Source organism: Oreochromis niloticus, linkage group LG13, assembly GCF_001858045.2.
Source record: "Oreochromis niloticus isolate F11D_XX linkage group LG13, O_niloticus_UMD_NMBU, whole genome shotgun sequence".
NCBI lineage: Eukaryota > Metazoa > Chordata > Actinopteri > Cichliformes > Cichlidae > Oreochromis > Oreochromis niloticus.
The window spans coordinates 23,274,449-23,295,121 of NC_031978.2; the positions used below are offsets into that span (position 1 = coordinate 23,274,449).

Genomic DNA, 20,673 nt, shown 5'->3' on the forward strand with positions numbered 1-20,673 from the left:
TCCACTGGTTACATTCTTTGTGGCGAAGCTGCAAGGAGCTTAATCATTTTTACATGCATATTTCACTGCTGAAATACTGATAGTCCCCTTGTTCACACTGTAAACTGTGCACAACCATGTAGTGTGTGTGTGTGCGTGCGCGCACATGGAGCCTTAGTCTACGATCACCATCATTAGACATGTCTGTCTCTCGTCAGTCTGTCATGGGAAATATGAGTCAGGCTTTTCAGTAACCTTACACTGTCAGCCTGTTCACACCTAACCCAGGGGGAGGATATGTGTCTCAAACACACTCTACAACTTCTGATTCACACTCTTTCTGATGCATATGAGCACCTGTGTGCACGCACTGTCGTACTATATCGAGACTATATGGACATAAAGTCGAAAAATGTGTACATATACACTACGTGTGAAAACTATGAAAAGGTGGTAGGACTAAGTGTGTGTGTGGGTGTGTGTGTGGGAGGTAGCGTGAGAGGCAGAGCTACAGCCGCAGGAGAAACTTTATGGGGCCGACTGCCCTGTAATCCCACTCTAACAGTCAGGCTTGCCCCGCTGAGAAAGCCCAGTTTAACTGCCCTTAACTGCTACCTGTGACAAAACCTGTCTGTCTTACAACACGCAGCTGGAGGTTCCTCTGATGCTTTATAGGTTTATAGTGCTTCAAAGGCATGCATGTGGATGGCTGGGGGAATGTATCTTTTCTGCATAAACAGGGACGAACCGAATTGACTTATGTAAATTTGTGCATAATTTATTGATATTTACTGTACATACTTTTTTGTGTCACAGCAGCTGGTTTTTGATGTTATCGTTTAACTACAGGTGCAGATAAACTCAGACTAGCCAGTGGCGCATTAAACAGAATGATAATAAACGTTAGAAGTTATAATGAACATGCATCTTGCGCATACAAATGCACCTGAGACCTGCCAAGTCAAACACCACAACACAATATAAAAACTCCTATCAGCTCTAGCATTCACAGGTCACACCCTGGGCGTAGAGAACCACCAAGTCCCGACTAGTTCTGTTGTCTTTTCACCCACTCAACAAGGTAGCCGTGAAATGCTTTCCTGTAACTTCGTTTTGTAACCGAATTTGCATTCTGCGTACAGATTTCAACAGTCCACCTGCTTGCGCAAAGTAACATCTCTGCTTTGTGTGAGTAAATGTTGTACTGAGTTCAAAGCCAAAGTAAACCATTTTACTTATCCAAGAATTAACGACAGACACGCCTAAGAGAAGGAAAGGGAAGACGTAGAGGACTTCATCAGAATGAGCAACAATGATTTCAAAACAGAATAAATACAACTGGCGCATGACAATTAAAACCAATGTTGGAGGAAAACGACTGAAAAACACAGTGTTGTGCTAAATAATGGATCTTAAAGCACTAAATATATAAACTGATAAACACTGGACTATTTGCCTCTAGAGAAAACAATCCAGTATAACAAGGGTCAGGATAATGGGGTGTTACCTTTCACAGAAAAGGCTGAAGCTGATGCCAGCTCCTTCTTCTGTTTGGGCTGCCTTCTACTACGAAGGAACTCGGTATACTGCTTAACCCTCTGGTCCACAGAATCTTGAACCAGGGTTGTAACCTCCTAAAAACACATAGTTAAGATAAATAACGTAAACATATGTTGAATTGGTAAGAGAACACAAGTTTCGATTTGGCATAACAAGTTTAAAGTTCAGAGGCAAGATGATTACTGAAATTCCACATGTGGCTGAGGAAGAGATGGGAACAGTTCTCCAACAATGAAAATAGACGAGACTCAGAGTCATTTTAGATTCTACGCTGCTGCTGCCTTTTGAAAAGGTCTCCAGCAGGAAAGAAGCCATATATTCCCTTTCACACATAATAACAGCCACGCCCATCTCCCCGTGTCTGTACCTCGATGTGGCTCGTAGTGAACCAGCTAGTGTCCTCTTGGCCGCCCAGGGATAGAACGTGGAGATCCACCAGCACAGCATAGTTCCCACACTGTAACACAAAGAGGAAGGATAGCCACAGGTTGCTGAGGGGCATTGAGCTCACAGGCAACAAAGGGAATCAAAGTGCGGGTGATTGACAGCGAGACAAACCACAACGACCCCCTGTGTCCTCAAACATCACCCCAGGCCTCTCACAGCAGTCCGCTCCCTCCTTTTTCCTCTGTCTAGCCATCTCTCTACCAATCTCCTTACAAAAAGTATGGCCCCGTCTGTCTCCTCATATTTCCCCTCACTCAGCGTAAATTATATCTGCAATACAGTGCCTGAAGACACAGTAAGCTGCAGGAAAATCTAAAGAAGTACCACAAAAATGAGGATTATTATCCCAGTTTGTATCAGAGAGGTAATAAAACTCCCCAGCTCTACCTTGTTTTGTTTTTTTATTGTTGTAGAAAGAAAAGAAAAGACCAGCAGGGTGGATTCCTGAAGCACTATGTCCTTGTGACAATAAGCAATAAGGGACAAGGAGGCCAAGAGTGCCGCTGCTGTTTAAGTTGCTGTTACATCTTTCTCAAGCTAGCCTGATTATGGTTTACACATGAGTGCAAAAGCTGCCCTCTGCAGAGAGCAAATGGATGTGAGTCTCGTGTGAACTTAGCCTCTCCATGGTCAAGGAAGTAATGGATGGACTGAGACCACCCACAACATGACACAGTGGAGCAGCGAGTACTAAAACCCAGAGTGATAATGCGGCAAAAAGCATTCATGAGAATGACGGTGCAAAAACACTAAGGTCACGAAAAGCCAAAACCAGACACTGACCTGAGGATCACATTGTGGAACTTGAAGAGTGTGTAACAAGAGAAGGATCGCTGGATCATTCAGTAACAGGGGAAACTGGTGCACACTGAAAGCTTTGTTTTTAAGCAGGCACATCCTCTGGGCTAGTGTTAAAGCATAGTATTATAGACAAGATGACTAAACTCTACAATCCAGCATGCTCTCAGCATGACGTGAGAGACCTCATCCCGCAGGGGTATAACCGTCTACTAATGTTCTAACTCTGGACACAAATGTACACTTCCCACCTCCAAACTTTTTCCAGTTGTCTCTTTCTTTTGTTAGTTAGGACTTAGCTTAGCTTGCTCATTAAAGTACTGCATTGTTTCTCAACTGGTAAAAGTAAAGCTTGGCTGTGAACCTTTCATCAAATGTTATTAAAGGCTACATGTGAGCAAATCAGCCTGCCAAATACTCTGCATTATTTTCCCCTTGAGAGCATTATCCTCTCTCATTCTTTCTGTATTATAATAACTGAAGTGAAGCTGCTTTCTTATTTCCACAGCTAAACGAGTGCAGAGGGTGCCCCCACATGACTGATAAGTGAATCTTTCTAGTTGGTTTTAATCTCAGACATGTCTTGTAGTATTGAGTATGTGCAGCCCTACAGCATTAATGCATGCCAATTCATGTTAAACTACTAATGCAAGTCTAAATGTTACAATATATTTACAAACAGAAAACTGTTTAAAAACTAAAAAGAGAGTGTGCAAAAAATACAGAAAGGTTCTTATACAATAGCATCCTTGCACAAAGAAATGAACCCCACGGACCAGAACGGAGCCCCATTTAATGCCAGCTCCTCATGTTTAAATTGTGTGCATGTTGCCTGTCAGTATCAGCTCGTCCCTAAAGATCAGCATTCTCTTCATCTTTTGACCTTTGTCTCACAGTTGCGCACCGATGACTGGTGGCCTCCTACAAATACCCATGTGTGGGAAAACCTAGCAACAGAGGGTCAGACCCTGTCAATCAAAACACAGAGACCAGCTAGTGGAGATGACACATGCAGACTCGATTTTTTGGGTATACTGGTTCCTGACTTCTAAGACTTAACTCTTTTCACTGCGTACAAGTTACCAGATTATCCAGTCTAACCACCCTTTGATCCTTATGATCTTTAGTTTTTACTGACAATGTGCAAGACAAATGTTCAGTTGACACTTGTCAAAATTTTGGGGGCTACTGGACTTACAATCATTGAATTAGATGGTTAAAAATCACACAATCTCATGTGTGCTGGCAGAGACTGAACCTGACCAGTGGTTATCTGTCTGCCCAGCTGTGTTTACATCAGTAAGGGCAAAATATCATGCAAACTTTTTTGCAATCACAAAAAAGGGTGATGTCACATTAATTTGCTAAAAATATGCAGTCAGTATAGGGTTCAGAGGGAGATCGTTATAGAAAAGCACAGCATTGTAAATCCCCTGACGTGGTTTCTGTGCTTCTGAGTGACTGTCCTTTGGGCTGCAAGCCAGACAAGTATCAAGCTTTAGACTAACTTCTTTTTATCACATTAGAACAGCAGACAAGGCTCGACTGGGAATTGGAAGTTAATGATAAACACTGGTCTGCCCTTATACAAAAACAGCATGTGATTCTGCCAGATTCTCGGAAACGGGGGATTTTTGTCAGGAATGCAAACTAATGCAATCACCCTAATGAGAAACCAATTAATTTGCCCAGCAAAAGTGCCAGTTTGGTAGAGAGACAAATTACCTGCAAAAGTATTGATATCTTGGCCAACGCTGTGCTGCTTGGGCACTAGAGCTACTAGAGCTTTTTACAAGGGACATTTATGTTGAATGTGGCAGACAAGACAAAATAGCAGCAGAATTTGGCATTTAATTTAATTTTGCACAAAGGCTGAGAGTACAATCACATCATGTGGCCTAAATTTGTCAACTCCCAGCACAAAGAGTGACCAGTGCATCTCTCGGCTGAACTATGCCACAAACTATAACCTTCGTGTATGTTTATCTACTGCTCTTTTTAAAGTGAGATCTTCGCAAAGAGTAGTATACTTTTTAGGTGCAGCGATGAAACCACAAGTTCTCTCTCTCTCTCTCTCTCTCTCTCTTTTTTTTTAGAAAACACAGTAAAAGGGCAACAGAAAATTTTGCATCACCCCGTCAGTAAAAACTCCATATTTTATTCTTTCTGTGACACAGTTTCTACCATGTCATACTCAGGACCCTAAGGGTTTCATTAAATGTGACATATTCACTGATGAAATTGAAGAGCTATTTTACGTTGTGACACATTTAAGGAAATACTCAGAGCTTCTGTCACTGTTGTTGGAAAGGAGCAGTTTGATAAAGGGCCAAGTTCAAGAGGAAGTTACTCTTTTCATACATACTAAAGTGGGCCAGCACTGCTTTGTTCTCTGCTTTGCTCGGGCTTTAGAGTTATGAACAGAGGCTGAAGGCTGAACGAGAGGCGGCAAGAAGCGCTACTTAATCCCAAATCCTTTATTGTGCCATCTTTTGTGGTCTGCTGTCACATATTGAATAGATAGGACCGAGTCTTCCTGCAGGCTAAGGCTCAGCTTCTCTATCCCAAGTCTCCCTGCTTCTGAACCGATAACTTGCGTGGGGGGAGAAAAAGGTTAAACCAAGAGAAAAAAACAAAAAAAGCAGACACTAAACCTGCCCACAGTCCACAGCACAACACAAGAAAGGTCCTCTCTATTTTCTGCCTGTAAATAAACACATCCCAATGACTCCTTTACTTTCTCTCGTCTGCAGAGCTCTGGTCTATGTCACTCTCAGTTCCCAAAACACTCTTTACCTTCCCTTATCTCTCTCCCAGACCCAGCTCTCCAAACCTCCCGCCTGCGCTGCTCAAACTTGGGCACGGAGCCCAGCTTCACCCGCCTCCCCACCTCGCTGCCCTTTGCCATTGCTATCGCAGTGTAAGAACCAGACCTTCTCAGACTGCACTTAGCTCAGAGGCTAACACTAACCAGCCACAGATGTTTACATTGGGAGAGAAGGGGCAGCAGATGCGGTCTCACTCAATAAAACTTGCATCTATCCCAACTCTCCCTTTGTCTCTTTCTCTTTCTTTTTCTGACTCTTTCTGCAAGTCTGCAAAGCACCCTGGGGAACTCTTTAGATGTGTGGGTGTGACAACTTTGGCTTTATTTTCCTCATTCCCAGCTCTCTTTCTTTGTGCTGTGAGTCACCTGGGTTTCCCCTCATAAAAAAAAGCAAAAAACACACACAAAAAACTGTTTTCCAGTTTTTCAAACCACTGGCTACTTAACATTAACATTTGAGACTTGATTATTCCCAAGGCAAATGTTATTTACAAACAGTGCACCCTAGTGTTTTGTGTGCAAGCCTCCCTTCATTCCGGATGAAAGTTAGCACACCTGAGTTTCCTTTATTTGATGATAAAAAGAGACACAACCCAGGAGAGGAATTCCAGCAGCAAGAACAGACAGGAATATCTCCAGGTAACACCCGGCAAACAAAGTGCAGGCAGACACATCCCTGAGAAATTGGTAGATAGACAGAAATAGCAAGCTGAGAAGCATTTTGCCTCATTAGGAGATGTGATTTCTGTACTGCAATGTAGGCCAGTTTTGAGATGAAAGCCTTTTCCTCTTTTTTTATCCTTGTCACTTTCTCTTTTTGAAAATGGAAAGTGTCAAAAATGTTTCCAACAAGAAAATGCAATCATTTTTGTTCAGAGCCACGATGTGTGGTCTGTTATGAGCTCATCTGCAGACCAACAATAACACTAAACAGCACATAAACCTCTGACATTAAACTGCTCTGTGATAACTCAGATCTTTTATTCCTTAAAAAAACACTTTGGTCTCTGTCTCAACTTACTACATTAGATGGGTAAAAAGTTGGTGGTGTATGCTCTTAATAGAAGGCAGATTGCAGGGCTCTGTAGCAGTAATGTCCTGGCAGACACAGCATGCACTTGAGTGGATCAGCCTTTTAGCCCGCAGGGCCTTTTCGGGAGGTCTGAGAAGTGGCAGGTCACTATATGGTCTAAGCCTATTTAAGAAGGAGCATACCAACACCTCCTGCAGTTCCACAGACCACGGAGGGAGCTGCTTTGAAAACATCCCAGCAGAAAGGACCATAAAACACCCCGAACAACCTACTGAACATGGCCCGATGAATCCAAGAACATAAAAATCATAATTTCAAATAAACTTTATTCTCTGTGCAAGATGGCAAACACAATCAGCAACATCTGTAAAAACAGAAACCAGGAGATTTTTTTCTCTTTATTATTCTAAGAAGTTAATTCAGTCATTAAGAAAACATGGTGGCAGAGCCTTGAATGCTATTGTTTGGTCTGATCCCTTCTAACATACTTGTTGTGGTTAGCTGGTTAAGCATGGTAGAGGCTGTGTGGATTTTCTCAGGCAGACTAACACAACAGTATCATTATGTGCCCAGTGGGAAGGAACCTTCCGTGAACCTCCAGGGTTTTTACTCTCCCACATCCAACCAAGGGGGGTGGTGGGGTAGCCTGTATGCAGGCATGCATATGAAACAAATAAAACGGAACGAACGCAATATCTGGTCAGCTAGGCACACATGGCATTACGGAGGATGTGAGAGATCAGCGAAAATGTCTGCAGCCCCTCATCCAAAACTCTCAATAAATGAAACATCAACAAAAGAGAGACCAACGGCTTTCCCTGCACTTAACAAAAACATCTGATGTGCATTATTTCTGTCAGAGCAACAGACTGAGGATGAACAGCTCGGATTTTTCATAGAATGAGTTTCCTCTTCGCGGTATGGTTATGCCCATTAACAAAAGGCTCTTGGGAAGGCATGAGATTTCCAAAAGGTGACCAGAAACTCCAACTTTTTCTAAAGAATGAACCACAACATGGTAATGTGGTGTTACAGCAGTTGAAACATGCATCTGTAGTGCCCTCTAGTGGACAAATAAATTGCTACTTAGAGGGGAAAAAAGAAAGACAATCTTACATCAGAATATGAATACAGCAAATGCTAGAAAAACAACCACATGCTGTATTGCTGGGTTGCATATTTTCCAGGGCTGCACGAGAGCTTTTCAAAGGTTTAGCGCAGACCATAAAAACTCATGTCATTTGCTGGAAGTAGTTTGTGTAGCTGTTCTACTATTTGGACGTAGCACAAACACAGAGAGCTGTTTATCATGACGGCTAAAACGTTTGAAAAGAAAGCATATTCATCTCGTCGCTTGGTACCTTGTGTGCATCTTACGTCAGAAAAATGCATTTTGTGGTGAGTGAAAAACACAAAACAGCTTCTTCAGCTTCTTAGAAGCAAAATATTTCCCAAATACATATGGCAAGTACTTGTTGACAAGACGCTGAAATAAGCTATAAACAGTTTTATAGCCCTGAGCAAAGTTTACTGGGAAAGGCTCTCAGCAAATGTACTTCAATTAGAGTTACAGACCCAATTCCAAAATAGCTGGGACACTGTATAAAATGTTAATAAAAGCAGAATTCATTGGTCCTCAATCTCATAATCCCACATTTTATTTACAAGAGAACATGGAAAACATACCAAATGTTTAAACTTGAGAAAATTGTAGTACTATTTCAAGAAAAAAAACAAGGTCATTTTGAATTTGTTGGCAGCAACATGTCTCAAAAAAGTTGGGACAGGGCCATGTTTACTACTGCGTAGCATGTCCTCTTCTTTCAACAATGTAAACATCTGTGAACTGAGGAGACCAGCTGCTGAGCTTTTAGGAAAGGAACATTATCCCATTCTTATCTGATACAGGATTCTAGTTGCTCAAAAGTCTTGCGTCTTCTTTATTCTATTTTTCATTTTATTTTCTGCCAAATGTTTCCAACTGGTGAAAGGTTTGGAATACAGCCAGACCAGTTCAGCATTGGGACTCTTCTACTGTGAAGCCATGCTGTTGTAACAGATCCAGTACATGCTTTAGCATTGTATTGCTGAATTATGCAAGGTCTTCCCTGAAAGAGACATCATCTGGATTGGAGCGTATTCCAGATGTGTTAGCTGCCAAGCCCATAGGCATTAATGCACCACCAGAGATGCAGGCTTTTAAACTGAGCGTTGATAAGAATTTCAAAGTCTGATTTGTCTGACCACACAACAGATTTTTCCTTCCCATTGTCACCATGTACTTGCTCACAGGGGTCGTCTGATTTTATCTTGAGGCACAACTGCTGTTGCACAGTTGAACATGGGAGCACAACGTTCTTTAATTTAACAAATATATATTATCTCCTAGGGCTGGACTATATCATACCGTTCACGGTAATACCGGTGTAATTTTGGGCAACGATAGGAAAATTAAATATCGCGATAGAATATGGGTAAAACACGCATGCGCAGTGCCTATGTTTACATACGCACATGGCGGCGACGCAGAATGAGAAGAGCGAAAGTGGATCGTTAAATGAAACGGATGAACCAGAATCGGTTTGTAAAAATGCTGCAACTTCAGTGGTGTGGAACTGGTTTAGCTTTCGTCCCTCAGATACACAACAAAGCACTGTTTTTGGTAGCGCATGCTAGCGGGCCGTCGTTATTACCGTGTTGTTTGGAAAATACGGCGCACTTAAAATCAATCCTTTGATTTTTCTGAAAATTGACAGTGCCCCTTATAATCCCGTGTGCCTTATGTATGAATTCTGGTTGTGTTTACTGACCTCGAAACGATTTTATGTGGTACACGGCGCTCAAAAATCTGTCAAATGTTTTAGTACGACTTTGCTAAACTACGAACCCGCACCGCTTGATGGATTGTCGGAGCATTACGGCTATCGTAGGCAGGAGCCTCGCGGAGTGATACGTACTGTGCTTCAACATAATATTACCGTATTGTGTGTGTATAACCTCTTTTTAAGTTTTGTGGATATTATACATGGTTATGCTGAGGATATGTGGGCCAATTTCCACTGGAAATGCCTTTTGGTTAAACTGCCAGCAAGGAATTTGCATTTGCACTGTTACATTTTTATATAACTTTAATGCACATAAAAAACAGCTGCTTGTTTAAGTGAAAATACATTGATGGGGTTTTTTGCACTAATAAAGTTGTGGAGTTGTAAAGTATTTTGTCTAGTGTCAATTATATCGTCAGTTATATCGTTATCGCAAATTTTCAAATGTATATCGTGATAAATATTTTTGGTCATATCGCCCTGCTCTATTATCTCCTTCTTATTTCAGCTGATCTTTTCAGGCACTCCCACAACTAACCATCTGCCTACATCTCACCATCTCCTTAGCATCTTCCTCTGTCACACCAACCATCTTCGTGTCTTCCTTCACATTCATTCATTCATCTTCTCTGTATATCTATTTTCATCCTGCCTGGGGGCTCCATAGCAAAAATCCTTTCCTCAACATATCCACTATCCATCACCTGCACACATGCACAGCCTTGGCCCTTTGTGTCTCCAAACCACTCTGAGGTGTCCCCCGATATGCTCATCTCGAATTCTGTCCATCCTGATTAGTACCAATGTGAACTTCCTCAATTCGGCTTCCTGCAGCTCCTCCTCCTGTCTTTTTGTCAGTGCCATCTCCAAACCATACATCATAGCAAGTCTTACTACCATCTTGTAAACTTTCTATTTCAGTCTTGCTGCTATCCCTCTGCCACAAATCACCTCTGACCTGCTCCATTCTACCTGCACACTCTTCTTCACCTCTCTTCTGCATTGTGCGTTGCTTTGGATGGTTGTTCCCAGATATTTAAACTCATGCACCTTCAGTAACTCTACTCCTTCCATCTTCACCCATCTCCCTCTTATTCACACACAGTTATTCTTTCTTGGTTCTAATGAATTTCATTCCTCTACTCTCCTGAACACACCTCCATCTCTCCAGGTTCCACCTGCTCCCTACTCTTACTAAAGATCACAGTCATCTGTGAACATGACAGTTCACTGAGACTCCTGCCAGACCTCATTTCAGCTGTCCATCACAACAGCGAAAAAGGATGGGCTCACTTATACTGCACACCTCACTATCATCTTGGTGTCCTCATATATGTCCTGTACTACCCTCAAATACTTCTCTGCCACTTCTAACTTCCTCATGCGATAACACAGTTCCTTCCTTGGCATCCAATCACATGCTTCCCTCTCATATAGATATCCATATGCCGCCAAAGGCAAGTCATTTGAACCAACTGCTTTTCCACTCTTCATCCTCTTGTAGCTTTTTCTTCAATGCAGTAATGCACCTGTAAGTTGGCAAACCAACAGGTGCATTACTGCCACCTAGTGGACTGGAATGTGGACAGGAGACTAGCATCAATCATCTAATTCAAGATATTTAAATAAAAGCTTGTTTAATTTCAGTAACAAATTCCTCAATGAAAAACTGTCATTTCTGTCCTTGAATAAAGCCACTGATTCTCTTCTTTCTCACTCAAACTTAATGCAAAGGATTGATACATGTTCAACAGGTTTTGGTGGATTACATAAATGCAGAGACCTGTTCGGTGTTTGCCTGTTCTAGTGTATGGTTTAGCCTATATGTCCTATTGTCAACAAAATAATCAACATTTCTTCCTTTGGATTCCTACCCTGCATTCTCTTCAAGCCTACATTGTTGTATAGATTTCTTCCTGTGTCTGCTGTATCCCAGTAATGAAAACAGTACAGCTCATACTGCTACAAATTTTCCGCAAATGAGTCTTACGATAATTTTAACTTCTTCACAGCTGCCCTCACTTCCTCTTTACTAATCATCTGTACTTCCTGAGCCACACTCCCTTCTTTACCTCGTTTTAGTCATTCATCATCAACAAATATAATATACAGTATGTTAATTCAACACAACACCGCACGAGTTTGTGTAGTGGGTATATCGTTTCACTTACCTTAATGACAAGTTTGATAGGAGCCATTCTCATGAATTCAGTTAGCTTCACTAGAGTAAGTGCACGGTGAGCAGCTATTAGCTGTATTTTTTGAAGACAACAGAGACAGATTTCTTTATTAGTTACGCTCGTGCGACAAACCACCACCGTCAACAATTACAAAAACATAACAAGTGTTATAATAAAATAAAATAATAACATATAATAAGTTCGTTCGACATAAAACATATACATATAATAAAGTTAACCAGGACTTCATACCGCCAACAGTTTTGAATGTTTCTTCAACAGCCAGGCGACCGGAGATGACGTCACCTTAAATTTGTAGTCCAATAACTGAGGGCATTGTGAGTGGGACGTTTCACTGTATGCCTGTTGCATAAAAAAAATAATAATAGAGATGGACAACTACTCTTCTACTATAAAGACTCGTAAATTCGCTTTTAGTTTGTTTATTCCTTATGAAAAGCCGGTACTAGAGGCAAGCGACGGTTTCTCGAGTAGGACCGCAGCTGGGCCAAGCGCTGTGTTGCTACCATGGAAACGAGCTGTGTCTGTACAACGCCTTTGTCAATCTCTTAAACTATACACTGTCAAATTACATCTAAATATGTATGGCATCAAACGTTAGACCCTACAATAAGGTAGTAATGGTTTTGGTTGGATTTAATAAATTAATCTGCAACTGTTCCCCGTTCTTTTTAAAAACAATTTGGTCAGGCAATGCTACGAGCATCACTATTCTATCATTACTAACACTTATTCCTGCCGATTTCAATGCCGTATGTTGGTATTGTCTACCTCAACAATGTTAAATCTGCTTCGGTCATGTCTCGAGTCAGCAAGAAATCTCCATCTGTTTGCACTGATATGCCACTGGACAACACTGATATTTGCAGCAAGCTTCAGCTGCTGAAACAGATACTAACGTCTTGTTTTGGTCCCACAGGTAGACTGAAACAAGTTCACAACAACATTGGAGGACACGTCGTGACCACCTCTGCCTCCTCGGTTCTTCTTTCATCCGTTTCCTCCTCGCAGTCTTTTATCAATCTCATAAAAACCTCCATCCTCAACCACGTCTCTCGCTTCAGCGACTGCGGTTTGTTTGCAGCCATCTTATGCCTTTCTCTTATTGAACAAATCAAAAAGTCTGCTCTCAGGGAAAGCGTGGCTATCAGAGTGAACAACTACCTGCTCGCTCTGTGTACCAGCTACCTTCAACGAGAAGACTGTGGTTGTAGAGTGAAGCTCGACTTCTGCAGCACTCAGAACTTGATCACGTTAGCTCGCAGTGTTATCTCCAGCAAACCCGCATGTGTACTAACAGAGCCCGAGACGCTTCACATTAGCAAACTGGCTGTGCAAGCTTTTTTGCTCACCGTTCCCTGCAGCAGTCCAGGTATAGTCAGTTTTGGCAGAATAGTGACTGTTCCTGTAGAAGGCCATTCTGTGCTAAGCTCTGAAGTGCTTCCAGGTTTACTGGTGGAGATGCCTGATGGCCTGAGCGAGGAAGACAATCTTTTAAATCCCCTCAGTGTTGTGCTTTTCAGTGCATCTCTTGCTGGGGACATTTCTGAACTAGGAGATGGAGTAATTGAGGCCCACTCGGATGTAGACACAGACTCACAGATCCTGGGTCAACTTCTGGAGCTTGGCAGACAGGTGATTAATGATGAAGTGAAGCTCTTCGTGTGCCAGAAGGTCATCCACCCAGTTTTGCAGCAATACCTGAGGAGTCATGGTGTCATAGTGGTAGAGAGACTGGGAATTGCTCTTATGGAACCACTCACTCAGCTGACAGGTAAGCTCAGATGCAGGCTGCAAAATCATGCCATACATACAAGCACCAGTTAAACACCAATAGCTTTATTTGTATTTCAAGTCAACTCATTGCACTACTGTAATAATCTATCTACTGTCCAAGTGGAATATACTTTGTGTTGTATTTATGGTAGGGTTTTGTTTGTTTGTTTGTTTGTTTGTTTGTTTGTTTGTTTGCATACCTTTTACAAATAGGGGCTCAACCTGTGGCCACATTACATACCACAATCCCACCCAAGACCTACGGAAAGGTGAGGGATCTCTGTATAAAGCACTTTGGATCCAAGACAATGCTGCATTTACTCCCTCTTGGGGAGTCTGCGATCTGCACAATGATCCTCTGCCACAGGAACCAGACCATGTTAAATGAGCTGAAGGTAAGATAAAGTGGGTGTTAAAGCTGCCCTGTTGGCTTCTGGAGTTAATGATGGATGGGAAGACATATTGCCTGAAACAATGTAGATTCCACTCATAAGACTCCCTATTGCTAAGATTTACAATTCCTGCTGTATGTTAGTTCAACAAATGAGAAGTCAGTAATGGATTTCCCCACAAAGTAAATTTTTTAGTGTTCGTCCATTGAGAGATCAAATTTCTTCAGATTTAAAAAAATATATGTTTTTAATACAGAGACATGGTATACCCATTATTGTGATGTAAATGTGACAAAGTGGTCACTTTGTGTGTGTGTTTGTGCTAAAGGTGGTGTGCCAGACGGCAGAACATGTACTGAGGCTCACTCTAAGGGAACCATTTGCCTTGGTTGGGGGTGGCTGTACTGAGACACACTTGGCTGCTTATGTTAGACACAAGGTGAGATCCAGTATTTGGTCTTCACTTACCCCAGTTTTATTGATTTCACATATCTTTCACAATGACATGCCTTCATGATGCCATGTTTTTTTTCTTAGAGCAAGAGTGAGGTACCAGAGACTGCATCAGTATTAATGTGCTCACAGACAGAGTACCTTCTTGGTGTGGAGCTTTTCTGCTGTGCTCTGGAGTCTGCAGCTGGAGCACTGGAGCATGATGGTGGCAGTTCTTTAATTGATCTGACTCACGCTCATCGCTGGATGCTCCCTGCAGATGCCATCAAAGAAACCATGGAGGACAGTTTGGGCTTCTGTGGCTGCGGTCTGGTACAAAGTAGCCCAAGTAAGAAGTGGACTTATCTAAACACTAAATATTCGGATTTCTGTCCATCGCCCGTGTTTAGAGACACTCGTGTGCAGCCACATGTACTAGACTCCTTCACAGCTAAACTCAGCGCATTGCAAGTTGCTATAGAAACTGCTAATCTTGCTCTGGATGTTAAATATATAATTCAAGATATGAATTAGCAGAACAAATATTTTGTGTAGTGTGGAATTCTGGTTCGTGGGGTTTAAAATAAGGACTGAATGCTTCCTTTTTGGTTTCAAATAAAAAAAACAAAGTTTAGACAGTAGGGAGTGGGAATGTCTTATTTTTGCATATCATTTAAAACCCATGTTGGCACTGGGGTACATTAGTACATTCTGACATGGGTAACTTATATCTGTGAAGGCAGCATTAATCTTTAACTACACTGCTCAAAAAAATTAAAGGAATACTTTGAAAACGCATCTGATGTCTCTGAGGAAAAAATCATGCTGGGTAATTATACTAATGTGTTAGCAGTAAAGAGATACCATGTTGTTGGATGGAAACGAAAATTATCAACCTGCAGAGAGCTGAATTCAAAGACACCCCAAAAATAAAAATGAAACATTGATACTTCAGGCTAGTCTGTTTTGCAGAAATGTCATTAAAGCAACTCAAAGTACTAGTAAGTAGTTTGTGTGGCCCCCACATGCCTGACAACGTCTGCATATGCCCTTAATGAGATGACGGATGGTGTCCTGGGGGGGATCTTCTTCCAGATCTGGAGCAGGGCATCAATGAGCTCCTGTCATTAGAGGTGTTCCCAGAGGTGTTCTATTGGATTTAGGTCAGGCAAGTGTGGGTGCCAGTCAGCAACATCAGTTACTTTATTCTCTAGGAACTCTCCTTACTCTCACCACATGAGGCTGGGCATTGTCATCCATCAGGAGGAACCCAGGACTCACTGCACCAGCATAGGGTCTGACAGTGGGTCCATGGGGTTCATTCTGGTACCTAATGGCAGTCAGGGTGTCGTTGGCTAGCCTGTAAAGGTCTGTGTGCCTCTCAGTGGATATGCCTCTCCAGACCATCACTCACCCACCACCATGTTAAAGGCAGCATTACATTCTCCACGGCTTCTCCAGACCCTTTCACATCTGTCATATGTGCTCAGGGTGAACCTGTTCTCATCTGTGAAAAGCATAGGTCACCAGTGGTGGACTTGTCAATTCTGGTTTTCTATGGCAAATGCTAATCTGCTCCACGGTGCCAGGCAGTGAGCACAGGGCCCACTAGAGGACGTCAGGCCCTTAGACCACCCTCATGAGTGTCCTGCTGGAGGTCATTTTGTAGCTCTGGCATTGCTCATCCTGTTCCTCCTTGCACAAAGGAGCAGATACCGGTCCTGCTGATGTGTTAAGGACCTTTTACAGGCACAGCTGTCCAGCTCTCCTAGAGCCTGTCTCCTGGAATCTCCTCCATGCTCTTGAGACTGTGATGGGAGACCCAGCAAACCTTCTGGTATCAGGTATTGCCTTGTGCTACCAGTAGTGACTCTGACCCTAGCCAAATGCAAAACAGTCAGAAAAGATGAGGAGGCAAAAATGTCAGTGTCCTCCACGTGTAAAACCATTCCTGTTTTGGGCTCTTCTCATTGTTGCCCCTGTAGTGCACCTGTTGTTAATTTATTAATACCAAAGAAGAAACTGATGAAGATTAACAACCCCATCTGCTACTGGACTGACCAGCTCAATATCCCAGAAGGTTCATTGACTTGATGCTGTATTCTGATTTTTAAAAGTTTAATGTTTTGGGGTTTTTTGGAGCCTTGCAGTTAGGTCCATTAGTTTTTGTAATGCTGCCTCTGTAAACCAACAAAGTAGATTTTAAATCAAATGTGACAGATGTGCATATTTTCAGCTTTAGTTCAAGAGGTTATATATACTTATATAAAATTGTAATTATAAAGATTGTTTTTAAAACTTGAATGAAAATTCTTTGTAGCCAGTGTAGTCATTGACTGCTTGAAGTCTAGAGCCTATGGACAAAGCCTTTTGAAAGTTGGGATAGTCTTTGAATTTGAACTGTGGCTCACAAACAGTATTAGGTAACATCACTAGTCTGCCAGGCCTTCAGGGAAGCCAGTTCCTGCTTGTTTGTGGGACTTTCTGCCTTCAGTCTTGTCTTCAGTAACTGAAAAGCACACTTTGTTGGGTTGAGATCAAGTCACTGGCTCGCCCATTGAAGAATATCCCATGTCTTTGCCTTGAGAAACTCGTCTTTCTTTGGCAGTAGCCTTTGGGTTATTTTCCATTTGCACTGCGAACGGGTCTCCTATCAGTTTTGCAACATCTGGCTGAGTTGGAGCAGAGGGTACTGGCCTGTACGCTTCACAATTCATCCTGCTACTTCTGTCAGCAGTCACATCATCATTAAATACTAGTGGCACATTTCCACTGGTGGAGAAGTTGTTTTTCTTAATCAAAGAAGGAATTTGCCATCACATACTGTAATTGCCTTCTGTGGGCTTTTTCATTTTGCTGGTACATTCTTAAACAGAGAGGTTTGTTTTTAATTTATACTTTCTTTTTTTATATCAGGGTAATGATGGCCTCACTTGCATCAACATGTCTTTAGACCTCATGTTAAGTTCCAATGTCAAGTTCAACAACTGGATGGACTCCAAATCTTTTATCTGTCTCATTTGTCACAGAATAATGACAGAACTGGTCTCACCTGGCCAACTGAAACTGGCTGTCAGTTCAGTTTCCAATTACTTTCACAACAACTGAAAATGGTGGGCTATGGTCCTATTGCTGTAAGACCATTTGAAACTAAAAGTTCATCTTTTTTGTTTAGTTTTAATCCCACTGTGATGGTCTACAGAGACAAAATTACAAAAGCTGTGACATTTTCCCCAAAATGATGGCACCAGCAGCTTTGAAACAAGATTGGTAAAATTGGTAATCAGTGGATTCTTACATTTGATTTAATTTTAAACAGCATTCCTGACTTTTGGAAACTCGGTTGTATGAGTATCAGTAATAAACGAGACAAATACATTTATTAATACATCATGCATAAATTTCACAAGCTGCAAATACTATTGATACACTTCACCTCAGCACCTTTTTAAATACAAACACTAACTAAACCAAGCTAACTAGACTATTCAACGTTAAGGCCTCACTAATAACAATGTTGTATAACATGTTATAGACCACAGTAAACAGTTTTTTGCAATACATGAACGTTTTCCCTCAGAAGATAAATGGAACTAAAGCCTTTCGAAACTTGGGATAGTCTTTGAATTTCTCAAGATAAAACCTGCAACAGAAGAAACAACAATGGTTTAGAAAGAGCATGTGAGTAAAATCCATAGTTGACGGGTTAGTATTTGTGTCAGGACTCCTTCACATCAATATCTTAGGCACCTGTGATGGTAGTAGGCTCTTGGTCCAATGAAGCAGAGGGTGAACAGAGCGAATGAAAGTGCTGGAAAAGACCAGGTGGCTACAGCGTACCCAAACCACTCCACAATCTCCCCTAAGTAGTTGGCACCAGACACATATTCAAACAGACCTCCTGCAGGAGATTAAGTAGACTGCAGGTTAATACAAGCACAGTGGGAGTTTGCTCAGGTGTAATCTGTCTCTTACCAGTAGGAATCTTGTATATTACTTCCTTTGGTTTCCTCAAGTTGTGTAGAATAAAGTCGCTGTGAATATTAATGGTCATGCCGATGTAAAACAGCAGTAAACCTGAAAAAAACAACAACAACAAAAGAATTCTCAGTATATGAGACATATAAAAAAATACAATTTGATACTGACTTTCACATCCAAAGAGTAAATATTCCACTTACCAATTTTAAAGCAATAACCCGTAAACCACTCATCATCAAACTGGGCACAATGCAGCAGGTAGTGTCCTTGCAGGAAACCATTTAGAGAGCAGAACAAACCCGCTGCCACCATCACACTCAGCGGGAAAGGCTTTCCTCTCATCAATAGCGAGTACACAAATGTTCTATGATTGGGGAACAAAATGGTAGATGCAGCAGGGGTGGCGAAAGAAGGGGATAATGTTGCATTTTTTCCATGCTGGTACATGCAGATAAAGCTGTGTTTTACAATTCACCGGATTGGTGAAAGGTGAAAACTAAAATGGTGCCACTAAGCTCCACTCTTCATGGGAGGTTAGGAAAGCATTCCTCAGAGTGTTGTTTTGAATTATAGCAGCAGGAAAAATCCTTTTCAAACCTCCTTTTGTTTTTTTGCTTTTGTTTTTCAGGTCCCCATCTGAAATTTTGTCTCTTGCTTTCACAAAATGTCTCAATACGTAATGTACATCCAGCAGCTAAAAGATGGTTATGCCACATCTTTGTTGTTTTATGTAAAATAGAAAAGACAATCTGTTAGAGAAGAGGGATTTTAACTTTCTTTCTTTTTTTAAAATAACATCAAAGTCGATCTCTGATGCTGGAAAGATTAAATAGGATACACACACTGTTTACTGGCATGAATACATGTTCCCTGTTCCCCTCACATGCATAACAAATGGCACAAACCTGGCTTGTTTTTTGCTTTTACCTTTGAAAGTAGTGCACGCAAAAGGTCCCTAGCAGCATGTACTTCCCCATAATTGTGGATTTGTGCGTGGTGAGTATTAAAAGTAGAGGGATGATGAAAGCGGGCATCTCCTGAAGGAACCAGGCTAGTCTAGCAGGAACCGTTCTAGCAGGAGGAGATTGTGCCATGTAGCGTCCATAGGAGCTCTGCGACTTCTTGTGATAAACCAGGTGCCAAACTCCTGCCAGAATGAGTCCACAGCCGAGAAAGCTGACCAAGTCCTGATGGCAGTGCATCCTAGCAAGTGTTCGCCTCAGCCGGTAAAAGGGGCTGCTGTGACCGTTTCCACTCGCGAACTAAGCATATGTATGAAGCTCAATGGATGTAAACCGCCTTGCAGACTCCTCCCAAAGTAAAGAAAGAGGTGTGTGTTTTCATCAGCCTGTTGACAGGTTGAGCTTTCAGAGTGTAGGTACAAATATTGCTCGAGGCAATGTCTTCATTAGCCTTTTCTGTCTTGGGAAATATTTTAATGTTAAACTGTCACATTTCCAAAAGCTGTAACACACATGAAAAGAGTCACCACAAGTTCGTGTATGAGAGGTAACCAAAGTGCTCAAAACCACTACTGCTTACAGATGCACACGGCAATCCCTGAAGGGCACTCCAGTTATGTTGCTCTTCTTGTATTTCCGAGTGATATGTAAAAGGCATGAGAGTAAATTTTCAGAGTGCCGTAGCTTTAGAGTAAGAGTTTCTCTCCTACTAAATACCATCAAGAGAGTGCAGCTGGCACAGGAGGACTGACTGAAGTCATCAAAAATTCATAGTAAAGTCAAAGTCCAGATTATAATCCTGATTATAGATTACATAAATGTACCTAGTTTCAGGGTTCAGTGATCAGATGACATATATGATATGAATTTGCACAAAAAGTTAAGTTTTTTGGTATGTTCAACTCGGTATGAGTATAGTACTGAAATTAATGATTTGAAGCATTCAGCCTCAATAAAACCAAGGACTGTGTGTGAAATGCACACAGTTAGGTCACTGTTACAGAACATAAGAACCTGTTCTTTCTGATCTGAAAACATTGGTTTTCAGATCAGGAAATGTAGAAATGTAGCAAATGTAGAAATTTGATACGTTTCCCTCATTTTCACCTGGATTCTAAATACATGTGAAAATGTGGGAAAAATATAAAAATTCAGCATTCTGTGCAGCACCATTTAACTTGTATTGTCTTTGATGTTCATTCCCCAGTAAACATACTGTGTAAAAGTATCAAAGCACCCCTCATTTCTTTACACTTTGCTAGGAAAATGGGAAATAGGTGCAGCAATGAACTGAAAGGTGCAAGCATACATGGAAATCCAGTTTATATCTCTGTCAAATTTTCTTGTCATTTCTTTAAGTAGTCTTCAAAAAGTGTTCTCCAAGCTTCTTTCATATATTCAGCCAAAGAAATGTGGAAGAATTATGCGTATTTCTGACAAAGTGCCTATAAATACAATCT

General features: G+C 41.5%; 3 protein-coding genes across 4 annotated transcripts in view; 1 reads left to right on the plus strand and 2 right to left on the minus strand.

Moving 5' to 3' along the window:
* slx4ip (SLX4 interacting protein) overlaps nucleotides 1-12,168 on the minus strand; it is a 36,058-nt gene extending 23,890 nt beyond the window's left edge. Inside the window, exons 1-4 of the mRNA XM_003441180.5 lie at nucleotides 11,902-12,168; nucleotides 11,641-11,721; nucleotides 1,907-1,996; nucleotides 1,487-1,613 (exon numbers count right to left, since the gene is read on the minus strand). Coding sequence (XP_003441228.1) covers nucleotides 1,487-1,613; nucleotides 1,907-1,996; nucleotides 11,641-11,721; nucleotides 11,902-12,021 — 418 coding nt within the window. The 5' untranslated portion in view covers nucleotides 12,022-12,168. The remainder of the gene's footprint in view (nucleotides 1-1,486; nucleotides 1,614-1,906; nucleotides 1,997-11,640; nucleotides 11,722-11,901) is intronic.
* A 209-nt stretch (nucleotides 12,169-12,377) lies between these two features.
* Nucleotides 12,378-14,904, plus strand: mkks (MKKS centrosomal shuttling protein). Of its 2 annotated transcripts, XM_005473956.4 has the most exons (5): nucleotides 12,378-13,042; nucleotides 13,118-13,444; nucleotides 13,660-13,841; nucleotides 14,167-14,277; nucleotides 14,376-14,904. In XM_005473956.4, exons 1-5 carry the CDS (start codon nucleotides 12,418-12,420, stop codon nucleotides 14,802-14,804), a joined length of 1,674 nt encoding a protein of 557 aa, XP_005474013.1. In that variant the 5' UTR covers nucleotides 12,378-12,417; the 3' UTR covers nucleotides 14,805-14,904. The 2 variants fall into 2 exon arrangements, with proteins under 2 accessions (XP_005474013.1, XP_003441231.2); XM_003441183.5 differs by having other exon boundaries at nucleotides 12,378-13,444.
* Nucleotides 14,905-16,423: 1,519 nt separating this feature from the next.
* On the minus strand, nucleotides 16,424-19,875 carry srd5a2b (steroid-5-alpha-reductase, alpha polypeptide 2b). Its single transcript, XM_003441028.4, has 5 exons — nucleotides 19,179-19,875; nucleotides 18,452-18,615; nucleotides 18,246-18,347; nucleotides 18,021-18,171; nucleotides 16,424-17,913 (listed from the first exon to the last, which is right to left on the minus strand). The coding sequence occupies exons 1-5, from the start codon at nucleotides 19,451-19,453 to the stop codon at nucleotides 17,847-17,849; spliced, it is 759 nt and encodes a 252-aa protein (XP_003441076.1). The 5' UTR covers nucleotides 19,454-19,875; the 3' UTR covers nucleotides 16,424-17,846.
* Nucleotides 19,876-20,673: the final 798 nt, after the last annotated feature.

Bases quoted from the DNA above. Each gene is read 5' to 3' on its own strand.
- mkks (XM_003441183.5), top strand. From the start codon at position 12,418: ATGCCGTATGTTGGTATTGTCTACCTCAACAATGTTAAATCTGCTTCG. The intron at 13,445-13,659 runs GTAAGCTCAGAT...TTTTACAAATAG, and splicing joins ACCACTCACTCAGCTGACAG to GGGCTCAACCTGTGGCCACA. The intron at 13,842-14,166 runs GTAAGATAAAGT...TTTGTGCTAAAG, and splicing joins CCATGTTAAATGAGCTGAAG to GTGGTGTGCCAGACGGCAGA.
- srd5a2b (XM_003441028.4), bottom strand. From the start codon at position 19,453: ATGCACTGCCATCAGGACTTGGTCAGCTTTCTCGGCTGTGGACTCATT. The intron at 18,616-19,178 runs GTAAAAGCAAAA...CCCCAATCATAG, and splicing joins TGCGTGCACTACTTTCAAAG to AACATTTGTGTACTCGCTAT. The intron at 17,914-18,020 runs GTGCCTAAGATA...CTTCTGTTGCAG, and splicing joins AGAGCCTACTACCATCACAG to GTTTTATCTTGAGAAATTCA.